This window comes from Myxocyprinus asiaticus, chromosome 1 (assembly GCF_019703515.2).
Source record: "Myxocyprinus asiaticus isolate MX2 ecotype Aquarium Trade chromosome 1, UBuf_Myxa_2, whole genome shotgun sequence".
Classification (NCBI taxonomy): domain Eukaryota; kingdom Metazoa; phylum Chordata; class Actinopteri; order Cypriniformes; family Catostomidae; genus Myxocyprinus; species Myxocyprinus asiaticus.
Genome location: NC_059344.1, coordinates 14,188,727 through 14,211,368, shown reverse-complemented (window position 1 = coordinate 14,211,368; position 22,642 = coordinate 14,188,727). Strand labels below are relative to the sequence as shown.

General features: G+C 40.7%; 2 protein-coding genes across 4 annotated transcripts in view; one reads left to right on the top strand and one right to left on the bottom strand.

Moving 5' to 3' along the window:
- immp1l (inner mitochondrial membrane peptidase subunit 1) overlaps positions 1-16,085 on the bottom strand; it is a 30,432-nt gene extending 14,347 nt beyond the window's left edge. Inside the window, exons 1-2 of one of the 2 annotated variants that reach the window (XM_051704611.1) lie at positions 15,999-16,070; positions 12,989-13,123 (exon numbers count right to left, since the gene is read on the bottom strand). The gene's annotated coding sequence lies outside the window, so the exon portion shown is untranslated. Of the gene's footprint in view, positions 1-12,988; positions 13,124-15,998 lie in introns of both variants that reach the window. The other variant, XM_051704604.1, reaches the window with a different exon arrangement.
- An 89-nt stretch (positions 16,086-16,174) lies between these two features.
- LOC127444864 (elongator complex protein 4-like) overlaps positions 16,175-22,642 on the top strand; it is a 93,703-nt gene continuing 87,235 nt past the window's right edge. For both annotated transcript variants that reach the window (XM_051704463.1, XM_051704455.1), the window contains exons 1-3: positions 16,175-16,362; positions 16,766-16,801; positions 21,506-21,627. In XM_051704463.1, coding sequence (XP_051560423.1) covers positions 16,194-16,362; positions 16,766-16,801; positions 21,506-21,627 — 327 coding nt within the window. In that variant the 5' untranslated portion in view covers positions 16,175-16,193. The remainder of the gene's footprint in view (positions 16,363-16,765; positions 16,802-21,505; positions 21,628-22,642) is intronic.

Here is a 22,642-nt window from a genome sequence, read left to right as displayed (position 1 = left end):
TGAAGTACATGTGCTTAATGTGTAATTAATTTGTCGAACTGTACTTTTTGAACACACACACACACACACACACACACACACACACACATATATATATATATATATTTTTTTTTTTTTTTTGGCATTTATATTGTTACATTATTCATAAGAGAAAGGTTGAGGAATATGAAAAAAGTGAGGGCATTTTTCAAAAATGGATGGATGAGTTAAAGGGGGTGGGACAATGTCCAGAGTCAATAAGGTCCCGAGGTATGCATTTAAGGGTTAAATGGTCCTGCAGTGAAACTAATATTCCATGTACTGTAGTTTCTCAGTTAATATGAGGTCATAAAAGCTACATGCATAATAATTAGAAAAGAATTAGAAAATGCAGATGTTTAGATGGGTGTATAGCACAGAACACAGCAGGTCAACTTCCCAAAAGTATTTCATGGCAACTACCAAAATGTACAGCAATATGAATACTTGATTATCAATTGTCAAATTTTGACTTCTGACATGAGTCTTTCTGACTTATGGAAGGGTGGCGGAGGGCAAGGAACCCCAGAGGAACCCAATCCAAAAGCCTGCTTCTCGACTTATCACAGCATATCTGAATTTAGACATACATGACTCTGGTCTGGGGTTTCTGTGGGACTTAAGAAGATTACATAGATCCAAAGTGTTAACCAAGATGGCATTCCCCTGAGAACCCAGATGGTAGGAAGATGGGAAAGATTGAGGGGGGTGACACCTCTGATGTTCTTGATCTGTGTAGCAGAAGGCAGCTGAGGGAGGCCTATGATCGCTCTCTTTTTTGTCATTGGTCCTACATGTGCAGTGAAGGGGATCAGAAAACCTGAAGATTTAGTAATGGGAAGGCTATCAGAGCAAATATCAGAATGAGGCTGGTGATTGAGCTGGGAGGGAGACACCTGGTTGGTTGATGGAGGACAGATGTCTGCATGCATGACATAAAGGAAAGCTCCCTCTTTCATCACTTCATTTTTACAACAGTCCAACGGAAATCAAATGAATTTATAAGGGATGTAATAGCTAAAGCCAATTATAGAGTCAAGCCCCGTAAATATGAACACAAGTGAAATGATATCAAAGGAAGCTGAGCCAGTGTTGTAACAATGACGTGATATAAATAGCCAAATCTTTACTGAAATGACCTCTGACTGCAGCCTGAACCCAAGATGGAGCTGAAAGACAAACAGATCTTATCAGCCCTGCCGGGTTAGGCCTTCTGTTGTGGCTAAAGCAGAAATCTTACAATTCTCCATTGAGTTTATGCCCATCCCTAGCAATTCCTTTTTAAAATTAGTCTTTGTTTTTACATGTCATTTTATTTCAGTGGTTCTCAGCGGGGTTACAGGCATGTTCTAACAGAGTAGTAGAAAACAATGCTAAATACAAGCAATACAATACAACAAATAAATAGGTTTTTCAATTTTTAGGCTACGTTTACATTAATCAGGATACATTTGAAAATGGTGTTTTCCTTTTCAAAATGCTCTCCATCCACACTTACGTTTTTAAGAAATTCCCAAAGTTGCTCAACCACACTGAAACGTACGAAAACGCTTAAATCCCCTTACTGCGCATGTGAAAAATAGCAGTTCAATGTACAGTCTGAAACGCAAATGTCCTCGTGTTCCTTCACTAGACACCAATTCCAAATACACTTCCCGTCGCCGTAGAAGGAATGCAATGTGAATGTTGTACAAAGTAACATTTATCTTTACAATTATTATAATGGTAATTTTGCAACATACAAATAGAGGCTAAAGAGTAAACTTGTTCAAGAACCATTTCTGGGGCTAAACTGAATTAAGACACACATCACCTGTAGTCCCAGTGTCATTGCATTTTATTTGCAGATGCATCCTGAGCAGGCATGTGCCGTGGGCTTTGAGACTGGGCAAGCATCAAAGATTTTTAATACACATTATTAAACGCTGTGCCCAAAACACATTATACGGGTAAGTGTAATGTCTTGGAAATGTTAAAACGTAAATTGTTGCCATAGAACCCACCAGTCAATGGAAAAAATTATTTCACAGTGGCGAATTTCATGACCAAATTGTTTTCAATTCAGGACAGTAATATTGCTTATATCACACAAATGAAAAGATATTGAGCCAAGCATGTTTATATCCATTATACCATACAATGAACCATAGTGCCAGAAGAGCTTGTTTTGACATGCAACAAAAAGAAAAAAATGATTGCAAGTTACAAGTTTCACTACGTCACACTTCAGTTCAGAAACACTGGAATGGACAGCAGCAATGAACTAATCTGACCACCAAAGACAACAATTTTAATCTGAATGCACAAGGCAAATGTAACGTAAACACGGCAGTCATCCCTTAATATATTTTTTTAAACAGACACTACGCCCTAATGTTAGAACTATAAAACAGATAGAGCATAACACAAGAAGGATATGATTGTCGATCACTACTTCATAGCCTCAGACACAATGACCTAGTATCTATGACCTAGTATCAATAACACAGATTATTATCTTACCTTTACTTGAACACAAAATCCATGCTCTCTCCTAGTGAATGAACATCTTCATCACTTTGCTGTAGAAGTCGCCCACTTGTTTAAGTTTCAATAGCCTCTCTTTCTCAATTTTAATTGAAATTAACTTTGCCAAATCCGTGTAGGATGTCGATGCTTACACTATATCCATTTTAGTGCTTAATAACGCATTAGTTACGTGAACTTCAACGTGCTGACACAAAACACAAATCTAGCATATCAGATAGCATGACTGAAGGAAGGAGCTTCTGATTGGCTTACTTGTTTAGGTAAGCATGCTTGCCTTGGTCATATGTAGTAGCGGGCGTGATTCAATTTAAATGAAGGTATAATGTTGAATGAAAGGGCAGAAAACAATGCTTTGAATCGAAGTCAGAGAAAGCGTAACATAAAGTGCTTATACCTGAGGGTGACGCCAATGCGAATAACTGTCTGTGCTGCTCAACTGAGATGAAAGATGACAAATTTGAATGAAAACATTAGTTTATGTTACCAGTTGTATTTTAATATTTTATAGTATATTTTTTTTCACTCTTCTGTTAGGTAAGCACTGCTTTCCCTGCTTATATGGATAGCATGTCCCTGATCCTGAGACAGTCTGAGATCCTATGCAGCGTTCTCATAGACAACACCATTCTTACAAACTGCAGAACCTATCCCTCCGGCCGAGATGAAGGGGTTTTACAGCCCCTACTTCATTTGTACCGAAAAAAGGCGGTGGGTTGCGGCCAATCTTGGACCTGCGAGTACTGAACCAGGCTTTACACAGACTCCTGTTCAAGATGCTGACACAAAAACGCATTCTAGCGAGCATCTGGCATCAAGATTGGTTCGTGGCGGTAGACCTGAAGGATGTCTCCACGTCTTGATGTACCTCGACACAGACCCTTCCTGCGGTTTGCATTCGAAGGTCAGGCGTATCAGTACAAGGTCCTCCCTTTCGGTCTGTCTTTGTCCCCTCGTGTCTTCACGAAGGTCGCAGAGGCAGCTCTTGCCCTATTAAGGGAGGTGGGCATTCGCATTCTCAACTATCTCGACGATTGGCTAATCCTAGCTCACTCTCGGGATATGTTGTGTGCACACAGGGACCTGGTGCTCTCGCACCTCAACTGACTAGGGCTTCGGGTCAACCGGGAAAAGAGCAAGCTCCTCCCGGTTCAGAGCATCTCTTTTCTCGGTTTGGAGTTGGACTCAGTCTCGTTGATGGCGCGCCTCACGAACGAGCATGCAGTCGGTGCTGACCTGTTTGAAGGCATTCAAACAGTAAACAGCGGTTCCACTGAAACTCTTTCAGAGGTTCCTGGGGCATATGGCATCCTCAGCGGTGGCCACTCCGCTCGGGTTGATGCATATGAGACCGCTTCAGCACTGGCTTCAGACTCGAGTCCCGAGATGGGCATGGCGCCGCGGGACACATCGCGTGGTCATCACGCCGATCTGTCACCGCCTCTTCAGCCCATGGACCGACCTCGCGTTTCTACGGGCAGGCGTTCCCCTAGAGCAGGTCTCCAGATGCGTCGTGGTCATGACAGACGCCTCCAAGACGGGCTGGGGCGCTGTTTGCAACGGGCATGCAGCCGCCGACTTATGGACGGGCCCGCGGCTGCGATGGCATATCAACTGCCTCGAGTTGCTTGCAATTCTGCTCGCCCTGCGGAGATTCCGGCCATTGATCCAGGGCAAGTAAATGTTAGTTCGGACAGACAACATGGCAACGGTAGCATATGTCAACTGTCAAGGCGGTCTGCGCTCCCGTTGTATGTCACAACTCACCCACCGTCTCCTCCTCTGGAGTCAGCAGCACCTCAAGTCAATGCGAGCCACTCATATACCAGGCGACCTCAACACTGCAGCGGATGCGCTGTCACGGCAGGTTACCCTCAGTGGAGAGTGGAGACTCCACCCTCAGGTGGTCCAGCTGATCTGGAGTCGATTCAGACAGGCACATGTAGACCTGTTCACCTCCCAAGAATCCTCCCACTTCCCGATCTGGTTCGCCATGACCGAGGCACCTCTCGGTATAGACGTGTTGGCACACAGCTGGCCCCCAGGACTGCGCAAATATGCGTTTTCCCCAGTGAGCCTACTTGCACAGACCCTGTGCAAGGTCAGGGAGGACGCTGAGCAGGTCATCCTGGTAGCACCCTACTGGCCCACCCAGACATGTTTCTCGGACCTCACGCTCCTCGCGACAGCCCCCCTGGCGAATTCCCCTGAGGAAGGACCTTCTTTCTCAGGGACAGGGCACCATCTGGCACCCGCGAACAGACCTCTGGAATGTGGAAGACCTAAGCGATCTACCACCCGAGGTGGTAGACACCATCACTCAGGCTAGGGCCCCCTCTACGAGGTGTTTGTATGCCTTTAAGTGGTGTCTGTTTGCTAAGTGGTGTTCTTCCCGACGGGAAGACCCCCAGAGATGCGCAGTCGGATCGGTGCTTTCCTTCCAGTGAACACCATGACACAGTGGACAGTAAGTCCTTAGGGAAGCACGACCTGATCATCAGGTTCCTGAGAGGTGCCAGGAGGCTGAATCCCTTCAGACCGTGCCTTGTTCCCTCATGGGACCTCTCTGTAGTTCTTCAGGGTCTACAGAGAGCCACCTTTGAGCCTTTGCAATCAGCTGAGCTTAAGGCACTCTCCTTGAAGACTGCCCTCCTGATTGCGCTCACTTCCATCAAGAGGGTAGGAGACCTGCAAGCGTTCTCTGTCAGCGAAACGTGCCTGGAGTTCGGTCCGGGCTACTCTCACGTGATCCTGAGACCTCGACCGGGCTATATGCCCAAGGTTCCCATGACCCCTTTTAGGGACCAGGTGGTGAACCTGCAAGCGCTGCCCCAGGAAGAGGCAGACCCAGCCCTGATGTTGCTGTGTCCAGTGCGTGCTTTACGCATCTATTTGGATCGCATGCAGAGCTTTAGAGTCTCTGAGCAGCTCTTTGTCTGCTTTGGTGGACAGCAGAAAGGAAGCGCTGTCTCCAAGCAGAGGATCGACCACTGGCTCATTGATGCCATAACTATGGCATATCATGCCCAGGATGTGCCGTCCCCGGTAGGGCTACGAGCCCATTCTACCAGGGGTGTAGCGGCCTCCTGGGCCTTGACCAGGGGTGCCTCTCTAACAGACATTTGCAGAGCAGCGGGCTGGGCAACACCCAACACCTTTGCGAGGTTTTACAACCTCCGGGTGGAACCGGTTTCTTCCCGTGTAGTGGCACGCACAAGCAGGTATGTCCGGGACAGCCGGCCAGGTGTATCGCTTGCGCATAGCACCTTTCACCTCCCCTGAGCTGAAGACATGCGCCGTTAACTCCCAGTAGTGTTCACAAAATGTGTTCCCTGGTTGATTTCCTCCAAGTCCTGTGGCAGACGAGTTTTCAGAGAGACTCGCTGCTGGCCCAGTACACGTGCTAACTAAATCGCTGTACTGGGGAAGGTGCTCCGCATGTGGTGGTTCCCCGTAGGTAACCCCATGCGACGTATATCTTCCGCTAATTCGTTTCCCTGTTGGCAAACTGTGTCTTCCTTGGGCAGAGGCCCCTCTGCCCCAGTCTCCATGCTTGTAGTAACTCCTCCCCCGTAGGGTAGGACCTACCATGGGATTTCTCCACATGGCATACTTTCGACATAGCTCTGCAAAACCATGTGACGTATTTCCACTTATGTACCCCCTCCCTTCTCTGGGCAGGGTGTGGTCTCCGTAGTGTCCTCCCCTTGGGAAGGACACCCCCCCGACTAGACCTGGTCGGCCCAGTCGGTTAATCCCCCTTTTTATTGGGGAGTGGAAAAAAAAGGGGATAAGAGGCCATGACTGGGCTAGCCCGTCTCTATTCCCCAAAGGGCCGTTCGACACTCATAACAGTGTTGGGGGAGGTTACGTGTCGGCCTGGTGCGCTGGCTATGAGGCGCGCAGTGGTCTGCCCTTCACACACCGCGAGTTCACGTAACACAGTTCAGCCAGTAGCGGCGTTTTGTATTGGGACCCTTGTGTCACTACATCGACACAACGTCGAGTGAGTGACAGATAGGGAACGTCCTGGTTACTTGCGTAACCTCCGTTCCCTGATGGAGGGAACGAGACGTTGTGTCCCTCCTGCCACAACGCTGAACTACCCGCTGAAATGGCCGGGACCTTGTCTCGGCTCCTCAGCATAAAACCTGAATGAGTGGTTGCATACCAGCTCCTTTTATACCCGTATGTCCGGGGGAGTGGTATGCAAATACCACTCGCCAATTTTCATTGGCCTTTTATCAAAGACCAGAGGTGTCTCGGGCTCCCAAGAGTGACCCCTAGTGTCACTACATCGACACAACGTCTTGTTTCCTCCATCAGGGAACGGAGGTTTACGCAAATAACCAGGACGTTTTTTATAAAAAAACAAAAAAAAACAAATTAAAAATATTGATTTTTCATCAAGGAGGCGATTTTCAAATCGTTTGGCCCAAGAATCACGATTTGTAACAGAATAATTTTTTTCCCAGCCCTGTCTTCTATCGGTTACGCGACCTCTCATCTTGCAGATTCGCAGTTCACCAAACGTAAACTTTAGTATGTAGTGTCGTCCAAAATTTCTTTGCATGAGTTTGCGTTACGGTCTCCCCTGTTCGGATGCGTTTCAACAGGAGCGATTGGAGCGCAAAGTGTAGCGTGACCGCCCCTTTAGGCTGGTAAATCACACTTCTGCATTTAAATTTTTTTATTTTTTTTTCCAAATGCAGGCTATCCCATGTTAATCATTTAGCATATTGGGCCTAAGCAGCACTATTAAAGCTACACTATGCAACTTTTAGCCCTCTCACATTTGAAGCACAGAACTGCAAATTACTTGGAGGAACACTGTTTTGGTTATTACATCAGTCGGGCTTTGGCGCTGCTCTTCTGCGTGGATGAATCTGATGGTTTGAGGAGTACCAGTGTAACCATGGTTACAGGTGATCAACTTATCTGAGCGAATGTCACAAACAACAACATCACTCGCCCCCTCCCCTCAAAAAATAAATAAGAAAGAAAAAGACGGATATCCAAAAATATGTCTTATTAGCAGGTAAGTAGCATGTCTTCCACTGTTGTTTTGACTTATTAAAAACAATTGTTTCAAAATAAATAACGTTACAAAAGTTAGACGATTGCAACAACGATTGCTAGTCATATCAGATAAAGTCAAACGGTGCAAACTATTAGAACTTAGCTAGCAGGCAAATAGACTAAGGTAGTAACTGGTTTAGAGATTGCGTTGTCACCAGCATAAAGTGTTTTTTCCCCCATTGTCCTTCCTTGAAAATGAAATCAAACACTGCAGTATCAAAATCCATAATAAAATGCCCCATTAGAGTGGCTAACACTATCTATCAAACTACTGTGCTAAGAGTTACCTGGCTAACAATCTGTCCAATAAATTATCTTACCTGTCGAGCAAGAAAAAGCCATCTTTGGGTCGGTTTTAAATCCTTTCAGATCTCGGAGTTGTCACCACCTCTGAAAAAGCCAAGCTGATGTTGTTTCGTGTTTTATTATTACAGGCTCTGTCGCTTTCCCTTTGTGCTTGCAGACTCTTCTGGGTTCGATGGTTCTTTATGTTGAAAATGGGTGATTCCCAACAGGGTTGCCTTTTTGAATGGTCAATGTTGCTAATTTTTTATGGCTACAAGCTTTCAGCTTCAAACTACTACCACACCTATCACCGCACATACACACGCGTCTGTAGTAGCTCCTAACCTTTTCTTTATTTACGGACATGACGAAACACGCACAGACAAATGACAGAAGTATGCAATTTCCCGCCAAATCCGTCCCGTTAGCTCTAAAATCTAAATAATTATTATAGGCTTATCATAGTTAATCGGGGTAAGGCAAATACATGGTTTGGAAGACGGATTGTTAATGTACTTGCTCATTAATGAAATTTTGTTCATTTCCAACAAAAAATCTTACATATCCAGCTCCATTCCTGCTTTATGTTGGACTCCACTGCTACGCGTCTCTGAGTGATGATGACTAAATGCAACCGGTGCCAGCCAAACATCACTTCAGTCTATTATGATGGACTTCAGAGGATGAACTGATGCCAACTCCAACATGGGATACATCATATGCCATTGCCTGAACCTTGGACTTAGGATAGACTGATCTCTGCCTGCATCACCTTGGTCTAATGATGGACTGCACTCTTATAATGGAATACATAAACTATCAATTAACTGCCAACAAAAGCCTTCATCAGCCAACTAACAAAGGACAATGCATCTATGTGCACTTCTACAGTTAATCCAGGATGAACTTCAAAGACATTAGTCATTAATCTCCCAGTTCTTACAAAATCTTTGTTTAAATACTGACTCTTAAAACTTACTTAGTTTAATAATTTTAAACCATGACTTGCACTATACATAATTAAATAATATTGGCATTATATTCATGATGTTAGCCAGAAGGGAACTGGCCCCCACAGTGAGCCTGGTTTCTCCTAAGGTTACTGTTCTCCATTAACCAACATCTGATGGAGTTTTGTGTTCCTTGCCACAGTCGCCTTCGGCTTGCTCACCGAGTTTCTAAATTTAATTATTATTTAATTACTTATTTTTAAACACAATTCACAATCATATTTTATCAAACTACACAATGATGACTCTAAGACATTACAGATATAACAGTTTCATTTTCTGTTAATGCATGATTTTCTGTAAAGCAGCTTTGAAACGATGTGTGTTGTGAAAGGTGCTATACAATTAAAAATGACCTGACTTAACATAGTGTAGCTTTAATTTCATGTTTAAATTTAAGGCCATTTTTGGTTACTTTGGACAATAAACAATTTGTGTACTGTCTTCACTCACCACTAGATGTCTAATGTAAAATCTGGGTCCTGAAGCAAAACAAGTTGAGGTCCACAGTTTTTATTTCACATTAGGGGTGGGTAAAAATATTGTTTTTCCGATTAATCGTGATCTTCATTTGAATGATCTCGATATTGATTCTTAAGTCCCAAGATCGATCTTTCACTTGATGAGCAACCCTCTACTACAATGAGAGGAAATCACTCACATTTGCAACCAAACACACCGTATTCCGAATACACCATATTCTGCTATACAAGTTCAGGGGAAACTTTCAATGATGGAAAACCAGACTTTTAAATATTACATTTTGTAAATGCAACAACTGGAATTGTTCGGTTGAAGGGGGTACCAAACTGTGAATCCTGAACAAAACAGTTTGGTGAATACATGTTTACTCATTAGCTTCCCTGAGTGTTTCACTGACAACAATGAAAGTAGCTATAAGCTCGTTTTCACGGAGAGTAAAAGATGGATGTTGTTTATTTTACTTTCCAGCATTGTGTCTCACCAACTAGGTAATAACATAGCGTGAAATCAACACTAAACAGACACAATCCACCACTGTACCGTTGCTCTGTTGAAATACTCAAACCAGCCCATCTGGCACCAACAATCATCCATGCGATTATCTAATCAGCCAATCATGTGGCAGCAATGCAGTGCATAAAATAATTCAGATACGGGTCAGGAGCTTCAGTTAATGTTCACATCAACCATCAGAATAGGGAAAAAATGTGCTCTTATTGATTTGGATCGTGGCATGATAGTTGGTGCCAGACGGGCTGGTTTGAGTATTTCTGTAACTGCTGATCTCCTGGGATTTTCACACACAACAGTCTCTAGAATTTACTCAGAATGGTGCCAAAAACAAAAAACATCCAGTGAGCGGCAGTTCTGTGGATAGAAATGCCTTGTTGATGAGAGAGGTCAACAGAGAATGGCCAGACTGGTTCGAACTGACAAAGTCTACGGTAACTCAGATAACTGCTCTGTACAATTGTGGTGAGAAGAATATCATCTCAGAATAGGGTTGGCGCTGTTTTGGCGGCACAAGGGGGACCTTCAAAATATTAGGCAGGTGGTTTTAATGTTGTGGCTGATTAGTGTATAAATACCGATTAAAGCTGTTTTTTGAAAAAGAGAGGATATGATAAAATGACCTTCCTGTAGGGCACAAATAGTAGTAACCACAACCCTATAATTGTCCTTGCATCCAAGATTATTACTTTCCTTTCAACACTAAGCAAACAAACTCTCCACAGATGACAATCTAACTTCCCTCCTGGGCAGTAACACTATATTCTTAAACTCAGATTGTGGTAGCAAAGAGAATCACATTGTGGAAAGCCAAACAAGCTGTGCAGGAAACATTTGACATGTTATGACTGTTAGTATTAGCACTGTATGTGGAACAATCAGATACAAGTTGATAAAACTGAAATAATAAAAATAACATGCACTGAAATCCACCAGCATCTGAAGAAACAAAAAGGTGCACTGTTTTCCATAAATCAATTCCTTAGTTGGCACGTATATTGTGGCAAATAATGCAGCAAGCCATAAAGTGTAACCACTTAATCAAAGAGTTTTCAACAACTCAACAACTGTCTGAACCTCTGCCTCTTGCCTATGATATACTATGATTTATTGCTTCATCTCTAAAGTTGTGTCCCAAATGACACACTATACACTATTCAATTATAAAATATACTATGCACTCAGCCATGTAGTGTATACATTTTCAAAGTGTAGTATTGTCCCAAATGGAACAGTTAACGTTTTTTTACTACACGGAAGAGATCACCGTTTAACAGCTGACAGAAGTGACGTTTCAAGCACATGTGATGTGTTGCCACTAGCTTTAGCGTGTTAGCCAACCTCAGTTTAACACTTGTATCTTAAACAACGTACATTCACACAGCTTGGGGTGATGGTAAAGCATTCAACTCTCATTTGTAAGGTGCTGTATCCACTGAAATTTTGATAGCTGCTACATTCTTCAATATTTACAACTGTTTTGTCAGACCAGCAGCACAGCCAGGTAAGTCTACCCTTCCGCTATTTACGGCAAGCCGCAAGCACTGAGTGCATGAAGTGTCTAACATTCCACTCTCTGTTTTGATGGTTGAAAAAGTGCATCATCTGGGTACTTAAAGTACACTTCTTTTTGCTGCATTTTCAGTGTTAACACACTACTCGCACTACTTACACTACACACTGGCGTAGAATAGTGCAGAAGTGTGCGGTTTGGGACCAAGTGTTATACCAAGTTGTCCCTTGTGCTCAATCGGTGCTTGTTTAACAAAACCAAAGTGTATTATTTTAGCGGTTGTTATTCTTACATCATATATTGCGGTCACGGGTCAATGCCAACGTCCTCTGATTAGATATGTCTGCAATCTGTTCATACTATTCACATGCATACCTAAAGAACATACAGTTTTACCAGCTGAAAAGTGCATCCTTCATCAAATACACTCTGACAGCATGCAGTTTCGGATGCAGGGAACCTAAACTCTTAGGTATTATAAAAATAGGTTCTTTGCCTTTTACTAAAACAAAGGCATGACATGACTTGTTATTAGCTATCTAGCAAGTCTTGTTTATGCAAATTACACCTGAATAATTATAATATTTTGTGCAACAATAATCAGCTCTCTTTACATATGATAAACTATAAGCCATTCTAGGTCTGGAAATAACATTCCTTGCATGTACAACACTTCTTGACAACTTGTAAATAAACTCATGTGGGCAGTTCATATGTAACTGAAGAGCTTATAGGTTGTCTGAAGGATTTGATAAAAATGGGTGCTTGGACACCCATTCCAAGCAATGTATTTGGGAAGTTGAAAGCAGTGTCTGAAGTGTCCTACAGTGTGACATGCTATACTCCATATAAAACTATTTTCAACAACAGGACTACTTAAGTGAACTTTAAAAATGCTAAAAGGTTACTAAAAGTAACGAGAAACTAAAATAAACAAATAAATAGAAAATGACCAGTTACAGGACTAAAACACAAGCTTACACATATACACTACCCGGCACAAAGTATGGACACACCCTCTCATTCTTTGTTATTACTTTTCCATATTTTAGAATAATATCAAATCATCAAACAATGAAATAACACAAAAGGAAACATGGGAATTATCATAATATCAAAATGATGATAAACAAGTATTGGAGGAGTCCCATGTACTGAATGCTGGACACTTGTTGGCTGCTTTCCTTCACTACCTAGTCCACTATATATATGTATAGAGTTGAAGTCAGAAGTTTAAATACACTAAGGTTGAAGTCATTAAAACTAATTTTTTAACCACTCCACAGATTTCATATTAGCAAACTATAGTTTTGGCAAGTCGTTTAGGATATCTACTTTGTGCATGACATGAGTCATTTTTCCAACAATTGTTTACAGACAGATTGTTTCACTTTTAATTGACTATATCACAATTCCAGTGGGTCAGAAGTTTACATACACTAAGTTAACTGTGCCTTTAAGCTTGGAAAATTCCAGAAAATGATGTCAAGCCTTTAGACAATTAGCTTCAGATAAGAGGTGTACTGAATTGGAGGTGTACCTGTGGATGTATTTTAAGGCCTACCTTCAAACTCCGTGCTTCTTTGCTTGACATCATGGGAAATTCAAAAGAAATCAGCCAAAAAAACATTTATGGACCTCCACAAGTCTGGTTCATCCTTGGGAGCAAGTTCCAAATGCCTGAAGGTACCATGTTCATCTGTACAAACAAAAGTATGCACGTATAAATACCATGGGACCACGCAGCCATCACACCGCTCAGGAAGGATACGCATTCTGTCTCCTAGAGATGAACGTAGTTTGGTGCCAAAAGTGCAAATCAATCCCAGAACAACAGCAAAGGACCTTGTGAAGATGCTGGAGAAAACAGGTAGACAAGTATCTATATCAACAGTACAACGAGTCCTATATCGACATAACCTGAAAGGCTGCTCAGCAAGGAAGAAGCCACTGCTCCAAAACCACCATAAAAAAGCCAGACTACAGTTGCAAATGCACATGGGGACAAAGATCTTACTTTTTGGAGAAATGTCCTCTAGTCTGATGAAACAAAAATTGAACTGTTTGGCCATACTGACCATTGTTATGTTTGGAGGAAAAAGGGTGAGGCTTGCAAGCCGAAGAACACCATCCCAACCGTGAAGCATGGGGGTGGCAGCATCATGTTGTGGGAGTGCTTTGCTGCAGGAGGCATCATGAGGAAGGAAAATTATGTGGATATATTGAAGCAACATCTCAAGACAACAGCCAGGAAGTTAGAGCTTGTCTCAAATGGGTCTTACAAATGGACAATGACCCCAAGCATACCTCCAAAGTTGTGGCAAAATGGCTTAAGGATAACAAAGTCAAGTTATTGGAGTGGCCATCACAAAGCCTTGACCTCAATCCAATAGAAAATTAGTGGGCAGAACAGAAAAAGTGTGTGTGTGTGTGTGTGTGTGTGTGATGTATATATATATATATATATATATATATATATATATATATATATATATATACACACACAGTGCCTTGCAAAAGTATTCAGACTCCTGACCAATTATCTCATATTACTGAATTACAAATGGTGCAATGAAATTTCATTCTGTTTGATATTTTATTTTAAAACACAGGAACTCAGAATCAATTATTGTTAGGTGACATTGGTTTTATGTTGGGAAATATATATATATTTTTTAAATTTAAAAACTCAAATATCTTGCCCCACCCAAAAAAAAAACAACAACATTTATCTACTGAGTCCCATCTGGCTAAGCAGAAACGTGATCGTGGTCGAGCGAAAACTAGAGTGAACATCGGCAGGGTATTTGATTCCTTGAGGGATCTTCGTTCGGTTTTGGGGATCAAAACCGACCCTGAATTGGCATTCTTCTAATTGGACAGGTAAGCTTACATGTCAATGAATCACGTTCAGCCTCTTGGTACGTTACGTCATTGTTTTGGTCGATGCTTGCGTCCCTATAGAGTTGTGCGCAGGTGTCATTAAAAACAAGGGTTTCTGAATCTTACATACTGCACCTTTAAAGGAAGCTTAACATTGTCTTTGTGTTTGTTTTTGAGTTGCCACAGTATGCAATAGACTGGCATGTCTTAAGGTCAATATTAGGTCAAAAATGGCAAAAAAGCTTTCTCTAGAAACTCATCAGTCAATCATTGTTTTGAGGAATGAAGGCTATACAATGCTTGAAATTGCCAAAAAACTGAAGATTTCATACAAAGGTGAACACTACAGTCTTCAAAGACAAAGGACAACTGGCTCTAACAAGGACAGAAAGAGATGTGGAAGGCCAGATGTACAACTAAACAAGAGGATAAGTACATCAGAGTCTCTAGTTTTAGAAATAGGTGCCTCACATGTCCTCAGCTGACAGCTTCATTGAATTCTACCCGCTCAACACCAGTTTCATGTACAACAGTAAAGAGAAGACTCAGGTTCAGGCCTTATGGGAAGAATTGCAAAGAAAATGCCACTTTTGAAACAGAAAAACAAAAAGAAAAGGTTAGAGTGGGCAAAGAAACACAGATATTGGACAACAGATAATTGGAAAAGAGTGTTATGGATCTTAACCCCATTGAGCTTTTGTGGGATCAGCTAGACTGTAAGGTGCGTGAGAAGTGCCCGACAAGACCGCCACATCTATGGTAAGTGCTACAGGAAGTGTGGGGTGAAATGTCACCTGAGTATCTGGACACACTGGCAGCTAGAATGCCAAGGATCTGCAAAGCTGTCATTGCTGCATGTGGAGGATTTTTTGATGAGAACTCTTTGAAGTAGTTTAAGTTTTTTTTTAAATTGAAATAGTAATTTTTCATGTTATTAATGTCCTGACTATACATTGTGATCAGTTGAATGCCACTTTGGGGAATAAAAGTATTAATTTCTTTCCATAAGAGCAAAATCTGTACATTATTCCAAACTTTTGGACGCCAGTGTATATTATTTAAAGTATAATTTTAGTTTTGTAAAGATATTAAAACATAGGGATAATGTTTAATAGTATTGATAATATAATATTATTTTATAACTCTGTAAGTCTCATTTCTAGTATTAATCATAAGCCTTTATATCAAAAGCTTTTAAAGATTATGACCAGCCTAAATTCAGTCATGTGTGTCTCAACTGATTTATAGTGTATATAAATTCTCCTCTTGAATCCTCCTGAAAGTCTATGTCCATGTTAATTGTCAACCTCCTGTTTACATTTTCAATATGAACAACAGAGTTCTTGTTTCCGAAACACAAGGAAGTTAGTGAACGTATTAAGCATCATTGTAGTATCACACACTGTAAATTGACTGTTGTGTAGTGCATAACCAAATATAATATACTGCAACAGCCTACATCTGACTATTAGCGTCAACAATGGCAGCTTCAACTATTACTGTATTCAAAATTCAAAAGCTTTGTCTACTGTAGGAGGAGAGCATGACTTGAATGACTTTTTTGGATATTAGTTTACAAATCTACATTGTGCCGAATCTACAACGGGGATGCATTATAGATATGTGGTGGAACTGCTTTGAGTTATAATGAAAACTCAAGCTGTCCTGTATCATTTCTACAGTAATCCTACCTGATTCGTGTCAACTGACAGCGTGCTGTTTGTGTTCCTTATCAGACGTTGATCACGCAGCTGCAGTAAACCTCAACTCCGTTGCGTCATCATCGCTGTGCTAGTCACGTTCTGATTGGCTTAGAGAAAAGTATTCAGTCGCTGATTGGCTATCGTGCATTGCGTCATCGCTTCCACTGTCAACACGGGGAAAACATGGCGGCTCTCGAGAAAGGCATGGCTAGACATACTGGTGTCAGCAATACTACTAGTTTTCAGAAGAAATCCCGCAGCAAACTTGTTTCTATCCCTGGAACCAGACCGTCTGTTCAAAACGGACAGCTCATAGTTTCCACCGGTGTCACCTCGCTTGACTACGTCATTGGTTAGTGAAATTAACTGTGTTTGAAGCTGAATGCGAATTGTGTCATTCATAATAACTCTGTATCACCCGTCAGATCATCGTCGTGAACTTGAACTGTACTGTTTATACAATAACAATAAATTTAGCCTTCTGACATTCGCCCATCCCAACAAATGCCAGCTTGTTTATTTACGCGTCACTTATTTAAGAGTATCTCCCTGCACGTATTTGTAAACAAAGAGGAGATTAGATGAAATTGTTCTATAATTGGAAGCTCCATGTGATATTAACATTACAATGACTGTCATGGCATGTAATCAATGTAAAGATATGACCGTGAAAATGAAAGAACTAATGATAGTGTGTTTAGTCATGACAGGATTCTTTTACTGTACAGTACAAATATTGTATCACTTTTTCATAGGTGGTGGCCTGGCAGTCGGAACTCTGCTACTTGTAGGTAAGCAATGAATCAATATACTACCATGTCAGTAGATTATTCAGGACAATTAGAGACATTGCAGACAACTGATTGATTAGACTATACAGTAGTTATTGTAAAAGATAAAGCATGGTTAAATATATTAATATATGCTCCGTTTGGACTCATAGGGTTAATGCTAGCATGGGTAATAAATTATAATATTAAAGAAATAGTAATAAAGCTGGAGGTAGAAAGAATACATTATTTTATTTTGTAGTAAAACTAGGTTTATTCTGAAGGCAGATGTAGTGCATTTGCAGATATGTAGTCATTCAATATTGCAGGGAAGAAATAGATTCATTGTGCATTTTTAAATTTTGAGTAAACAGTAGTTTGCTTCATATTTTTTTTTTTTTTTTTGACAAATGTATCATTCAGGGGTTAATTGAAAGTCTAACTGCATGCTTTTTTTCATAAAAGCATGGACACGATCTTAAAGCGATAGTTCACCCAAAATGTGTATGACTTTCTTTAATCTACAGGACACAAATGGAGATTTTTAGAAGAATATCTCAGCTCTGTAGGTCAGTACGATGCAAGTGAATGGCTCCGAAAAGCACACAAAGCCAGAATAAAAGTAATCCATATGACTCCACTGGTTTAATCCATGTCTTCAGAAGAAATATGATAGGTGTCGATGAGAAACAGATCAATATTTAAGTCCTTTTTTACTATAAATCTCCACCTCTGACCAGCCCTGACCAGTAGGTAGCGATATGCACAAAGAAGGCAAATCACCGAAAAACAAAAGAAGAAGAGTGTGGAAGTGAAAGTGGGGATTTATAGTAAAAAATAAATTAAATATCGATCTGTTTCTTACCCACACCTATCATATGACTTCTGAAGACATTGATTAATTCACTGGAGTCTTTTGGATTAATTTTATGCTTCCTTTATATGCTTTTTGGAGCTTCAAAATTTTGGCCACCATTCACTTGCATTGTATGGACCTACAGCACTGAGATATTCTTCTAAAAATCTTTATTTGTGTTCTGCAGAAGAACTGGGATGGAATGAGGGTGACAAATGATGAGAGAATTTTCATTTTGCACATTTGTTCGATCATACTTTGCACTCTTGTATATGACCGCCATCACTTCCATTATGAGATTGAGTTATTTTGCCTCAATTCTTAAACGCATCACAACTATTTCAACTTGGTTAATTATTTTCAAAACATATTCAAGAGGATCTCATATCTTTGCCTACTAATTTCTGTTCTTTCCACTCTTTTGTCCTGCTTTCACTTCATTGGTAGTGAAATGGTCATGGTCCTCCAAGATGTAAAAATAACACTGCTGTCTGTGAATGTAGATCTTTATGCATTCTGTAATGGAGGAAAATTATTTGTTATTATTATTATTATTATTATTACACAGTAAACTACATAAGATGTTTTTAGCCTATGTTTTTCCAGGTGTTTATTAACATGAATTGTTAGGGTCAAACTTACTTTTATGCATTTTTCTTCTGTTAAGTTTAAAAAAGAGCTGTTTTTTAAAATAGTAAATTCAGCAGTAATTAAAATGGTAATATGAATAGTTGTGGTACCCGGAGGTTGCGCTTTTAATTCAGATTTGTACTACCAGTGCTGTTGTGAATCAGCTGGACTCGGACGGCAAACATATGGAACCAGAAGGGCAGAAGTGTTGACCCAAATTTCCCCCGCAGATCTTAATCACTCTCTTTTGTGCACACAGACTCCTACTGTCTTACACACACACTTTAAAATACAACTGAAATTATTCTTTTACAAAAAGAGCATTACATTGTGAAGAAAGACCCCCTCTCTCTGCATCAAAAAAGGAAGATGCCCCTCCTCTAGATGCTTTTGAGTGACTGATATGTGCCAAAGTCTTGTTGTCTCAACAGCAAAGACATGCACCCCCAGCACATCACATCCCGCCCCCAAACACCCCTGCTAGGCTAATAGCACCCGCATGTTTCATTTGTAAGGCGCCATAGAAACAGCACCACAATAGGCCCCATCTTGAGTGGGCCCATCTGGGTGTCTTTGTCAGGGCCGCTGAAAGCCACAAAGGCCTGCTGACCTAGAAACACATCAATAAGGGAGAGGGGAGTTCTTCCAGTGACAAAATGAAGAGCTGAGGAATTTTTTTTTTCTTTTGCTGAGGATGGAATATGAGAGGCATCCAGGTTTGCAGGCTAAATCAGGAAGTTGACGGGATGCCCCTCATTCTCTCCTGCTGTTGAAAGAATCCTTGAGAGGTCACACAGAGGCTTTAGACCTTTTGCGTGGGTTTGAGGGTGTCCATCGGAAATGATGGAAAGCTGAAACTGTCATTATGTGTGTGCTAGGGAGGAAGAGACTGTCAGTGTTTCTGAGTAGGCCATTAACGTGTGTCATTGGTGAACACCATGACAGGAACTCAGAGTAACATGGGTAGAGCTAAATGATGTTAAGTGTCCAATGAAAATAAAGTATTTTAAATTAGATGGAAATATATGCCAGTTTTGTTGTCAAACTTTGCCAACACCATGTTTTGTAAACTTTTTTTTTTTTTCATTTAAATGAACAATTAAAGATGCAGAAAAATAGATTGAACAGATTTTTATGCTCGTTGATGGGGTGGGAGATATGATCAAAATCTTTTATCACAAAATGAGTAATTTTATATAACGATACAGTATTTTTTTTAATTTGTTTTTTTTTGGGGGGGGGGGGGGTATATATGTATGTATGTATGTATGTACATATATATATATATATATATATATATATATATATATATATATATATATATATATATATATATATATATATATATATAATTAAATAAATATATTATACTGCCTATTTTTGGATAATCCAGTCAGAGAATTAAATACTTCCAAATACTTCCACTTAATAATTTTCTCTTTTTTTTTTTTTTTTTTTTGAGAAATTACAAGTACAGACAAAAACACTCAACTATAAATTTTCTTCAAGAAACTCAAGATCTTCCCAAAGCAATGCAACAAAGAAAATAATGCATAACTTTAAAAAAAAAACTAAAAAAACACACTTCTTGAGAAAAAAAAAAAAAATGGCAGAAGAGCACATCTTTTGGCTTTCATAATATTCTTTTGCGTGCTTCATTTTGAGGTAAAACAAATTGCTTGTGTAACGAGTGATTATCGTCGTGCGACAGTTTGCAGATGACATTTTGATGCTCTGCGTCGGCTTTTGCGAACTCACACCACACCTTTTTTTAATAACAGGCTCCTCGTTTTCTTGACTTGTTTGGGAGTCGACCTGTTCTGAGATGTTTTTTCAGGGTTTTTCCTGGGTCAAAAATGATTTGGTGGCACAAGTGATCCCGCTCTGCGCTCTCCTGTAAATCCTGCTGGACTCGCGTGCGCTTGCGTGCTCCAGAGATAGTGCACATGAAATGCAGATTTGTGCATGTCAGAAGCATATTAAGCACTAATGAAGCGCTGAATACTAGATTAATGTCTCTGAATTTGCTTGGGCGGCTGCCGAAAGTTTTTTTCTTTTTAATACCATACAAACCCTGTTCATGTTACTGAAAATTCTCTCCGTCTCACTTGAAGACCTGCCCACTGATAGATAAGCCCGCGCTGCGCACATTACATATCACAATATAAAGAAACAAGATATAGCATAATCTCTTTCGATTGGCATTTTATATCGTCGCTACAATATATATCGTCATATCGCCCAGCCCTACTCATTGAAAAATAATTATTTGGGCTAAATTTGGTCATTAAAGCTCCAAAAGTTTATTTGAAAAAAAAAAAAAGGGTCTTCATCAGGCAAAAATTATTTTAACTACATATTTTTTAAAGCGACTAGGAGGACTAGTTCAGCTAGTTGGTCTTGTAACAGTGCTTTGATGGCTGTAGCTCCAGTGCCGACAACATGCTAAAATCACTAAAAACCTCTTTGAAAAGTTTTATAAATTGATTTGATTAGACAGCCTTTTAAAGGTAAAATTGAATTAAACTTTTAAGCACAATATAAAATTGAAAACATGGAATGAGTTTGATCTAATTTAAACTGGTTTCATTGGGCGCTACACACGACACAATGCGTAATATAATATTTGAAGAATGGACGTCACCCGAGGAAGTGTTTCATACATGCCATGCATCACCTCTGTCTTTTGGAGCATGTGCACAAAACTGAGGCCTATTGTGGTCCGATTAATGTGTTTACACTCTGGATGAAGCCGAGCTACAATCGCAATTGAGAGAGTTAGGGTGAATTTGGATTGGGACACAATGCAGACCGGACTCAAACCCGCATGAGCACCACAGCTCAAAATGTCTGAAGCATGTGCTGACAGGTCACAGATCGGACAGATCGGATATTCTGATCTCCCCGGATAAAGAGTAGCCTGCACTCGCATTCCTATGATTCTCCGATGATGGACTGATCATTAAATCCATCACAACCCAGCTTGAGTCATACTGGCCTCCCCACACAGATAAACAATGTGCCATTTATGACAAATGGGCTAGAGTGTTTGCCACCACTAGGAACCCAAATAAACAATTCTTCTCTCACTTCAGCCAAGGTTAGTCGAGATTTACAGTGTTTGATCTGATCATGGCACTCATTCTTCTGACATATGACACATCAGGTGGCTTGATGTTCTGGGATGTACTAAGGTTTGGGTTGATATGTTCACCGTTGATGCTCATTGTTGTTCATAGAGGAGGACCGCTATGACAACTACTCCCGTATGCTGCTCAAGTACTTCCTGGCAGAAGGAGTTGTCTGTGGACATGAACTCTTCCTGGCATCTGCCCGGGATCACCCTGATGAGATCATGCAGGTAAGAACAAAAGCAAAGCAAAGTCAAGTCAAGAGTTCACACATGGCCTGTTTTACACTTCAAGTTTTGTGTTTGTGTACTCTTAAGTGCATCAAGATCAATTTTTTACATTTGAATTCTCTTGTACAACTCATACCTAGCCCTCAAAATGATACACCTTGAGAAATGTGATTTCTATCAGTAAAATATTATCTTCAGCATCACAAGGGAACAGATATCTAAGTGTGACAGTTGGAAGTATTACACTGATTCAAGACGAGCTACCCCAAAGTCTGATTTATGTACTCCAGGCCACTTTGAAACTGCTGCATTTCTGTGCTGTGTCCTTATGTTATTGTGTATTTGAATTGTGTATATACAGTGATGTGAAAAAGTGTTTGCCCCCTTCCTGATTTCTTATTTTTTTGCATGTTTGTCACACTTAAATGTTTCAGATCATCAAACAAGTTTAAATATTAGTCAAAGATAACACAAGTAAACACAAAATGCAGTTTTTAAATGAAGGTTGTTATTATTAAGGGAAAACAAAATCCAAACCTACATGGCCCTGTGTGAAAAAGTGATTGCCCCCTAAACCTAATAACTGGTTGGGCCACCCTTAGCAGCAACAACTGCAATCAAGCGTTTGCGATAACTTGCAATGAGTCTTTTACAGCGCTGTGGAGGAATTTTGGCCCACTCATCTTTGCAGAATTGTTGTAAATCAGCCACATTGGAGGGTTTTCGAGCATGAACTGTCTTTTTAAGGTCATGCCACAGCATCTCAATAGGATTCAGGTCAGGACTTTGACTAGGCCACTCCAAAGTCTTCATTTTGTTTTTCTTCAGCCATTCAGAGGTGGACTTGCTGGTGTGTTTTGGATCATTGTCCTGCTGCAGAACCCAAGTTCGCTTCAGCTTGAGGTCACGAACAGATGGCCGGACATTCTCCTTCAGGATTTTTTGGTAGACAGCAGAGTTCATGGTTCCATTTATCACAGCAAGTCTTCCAGGTCCTGAAGCAGCAAAACAGCCC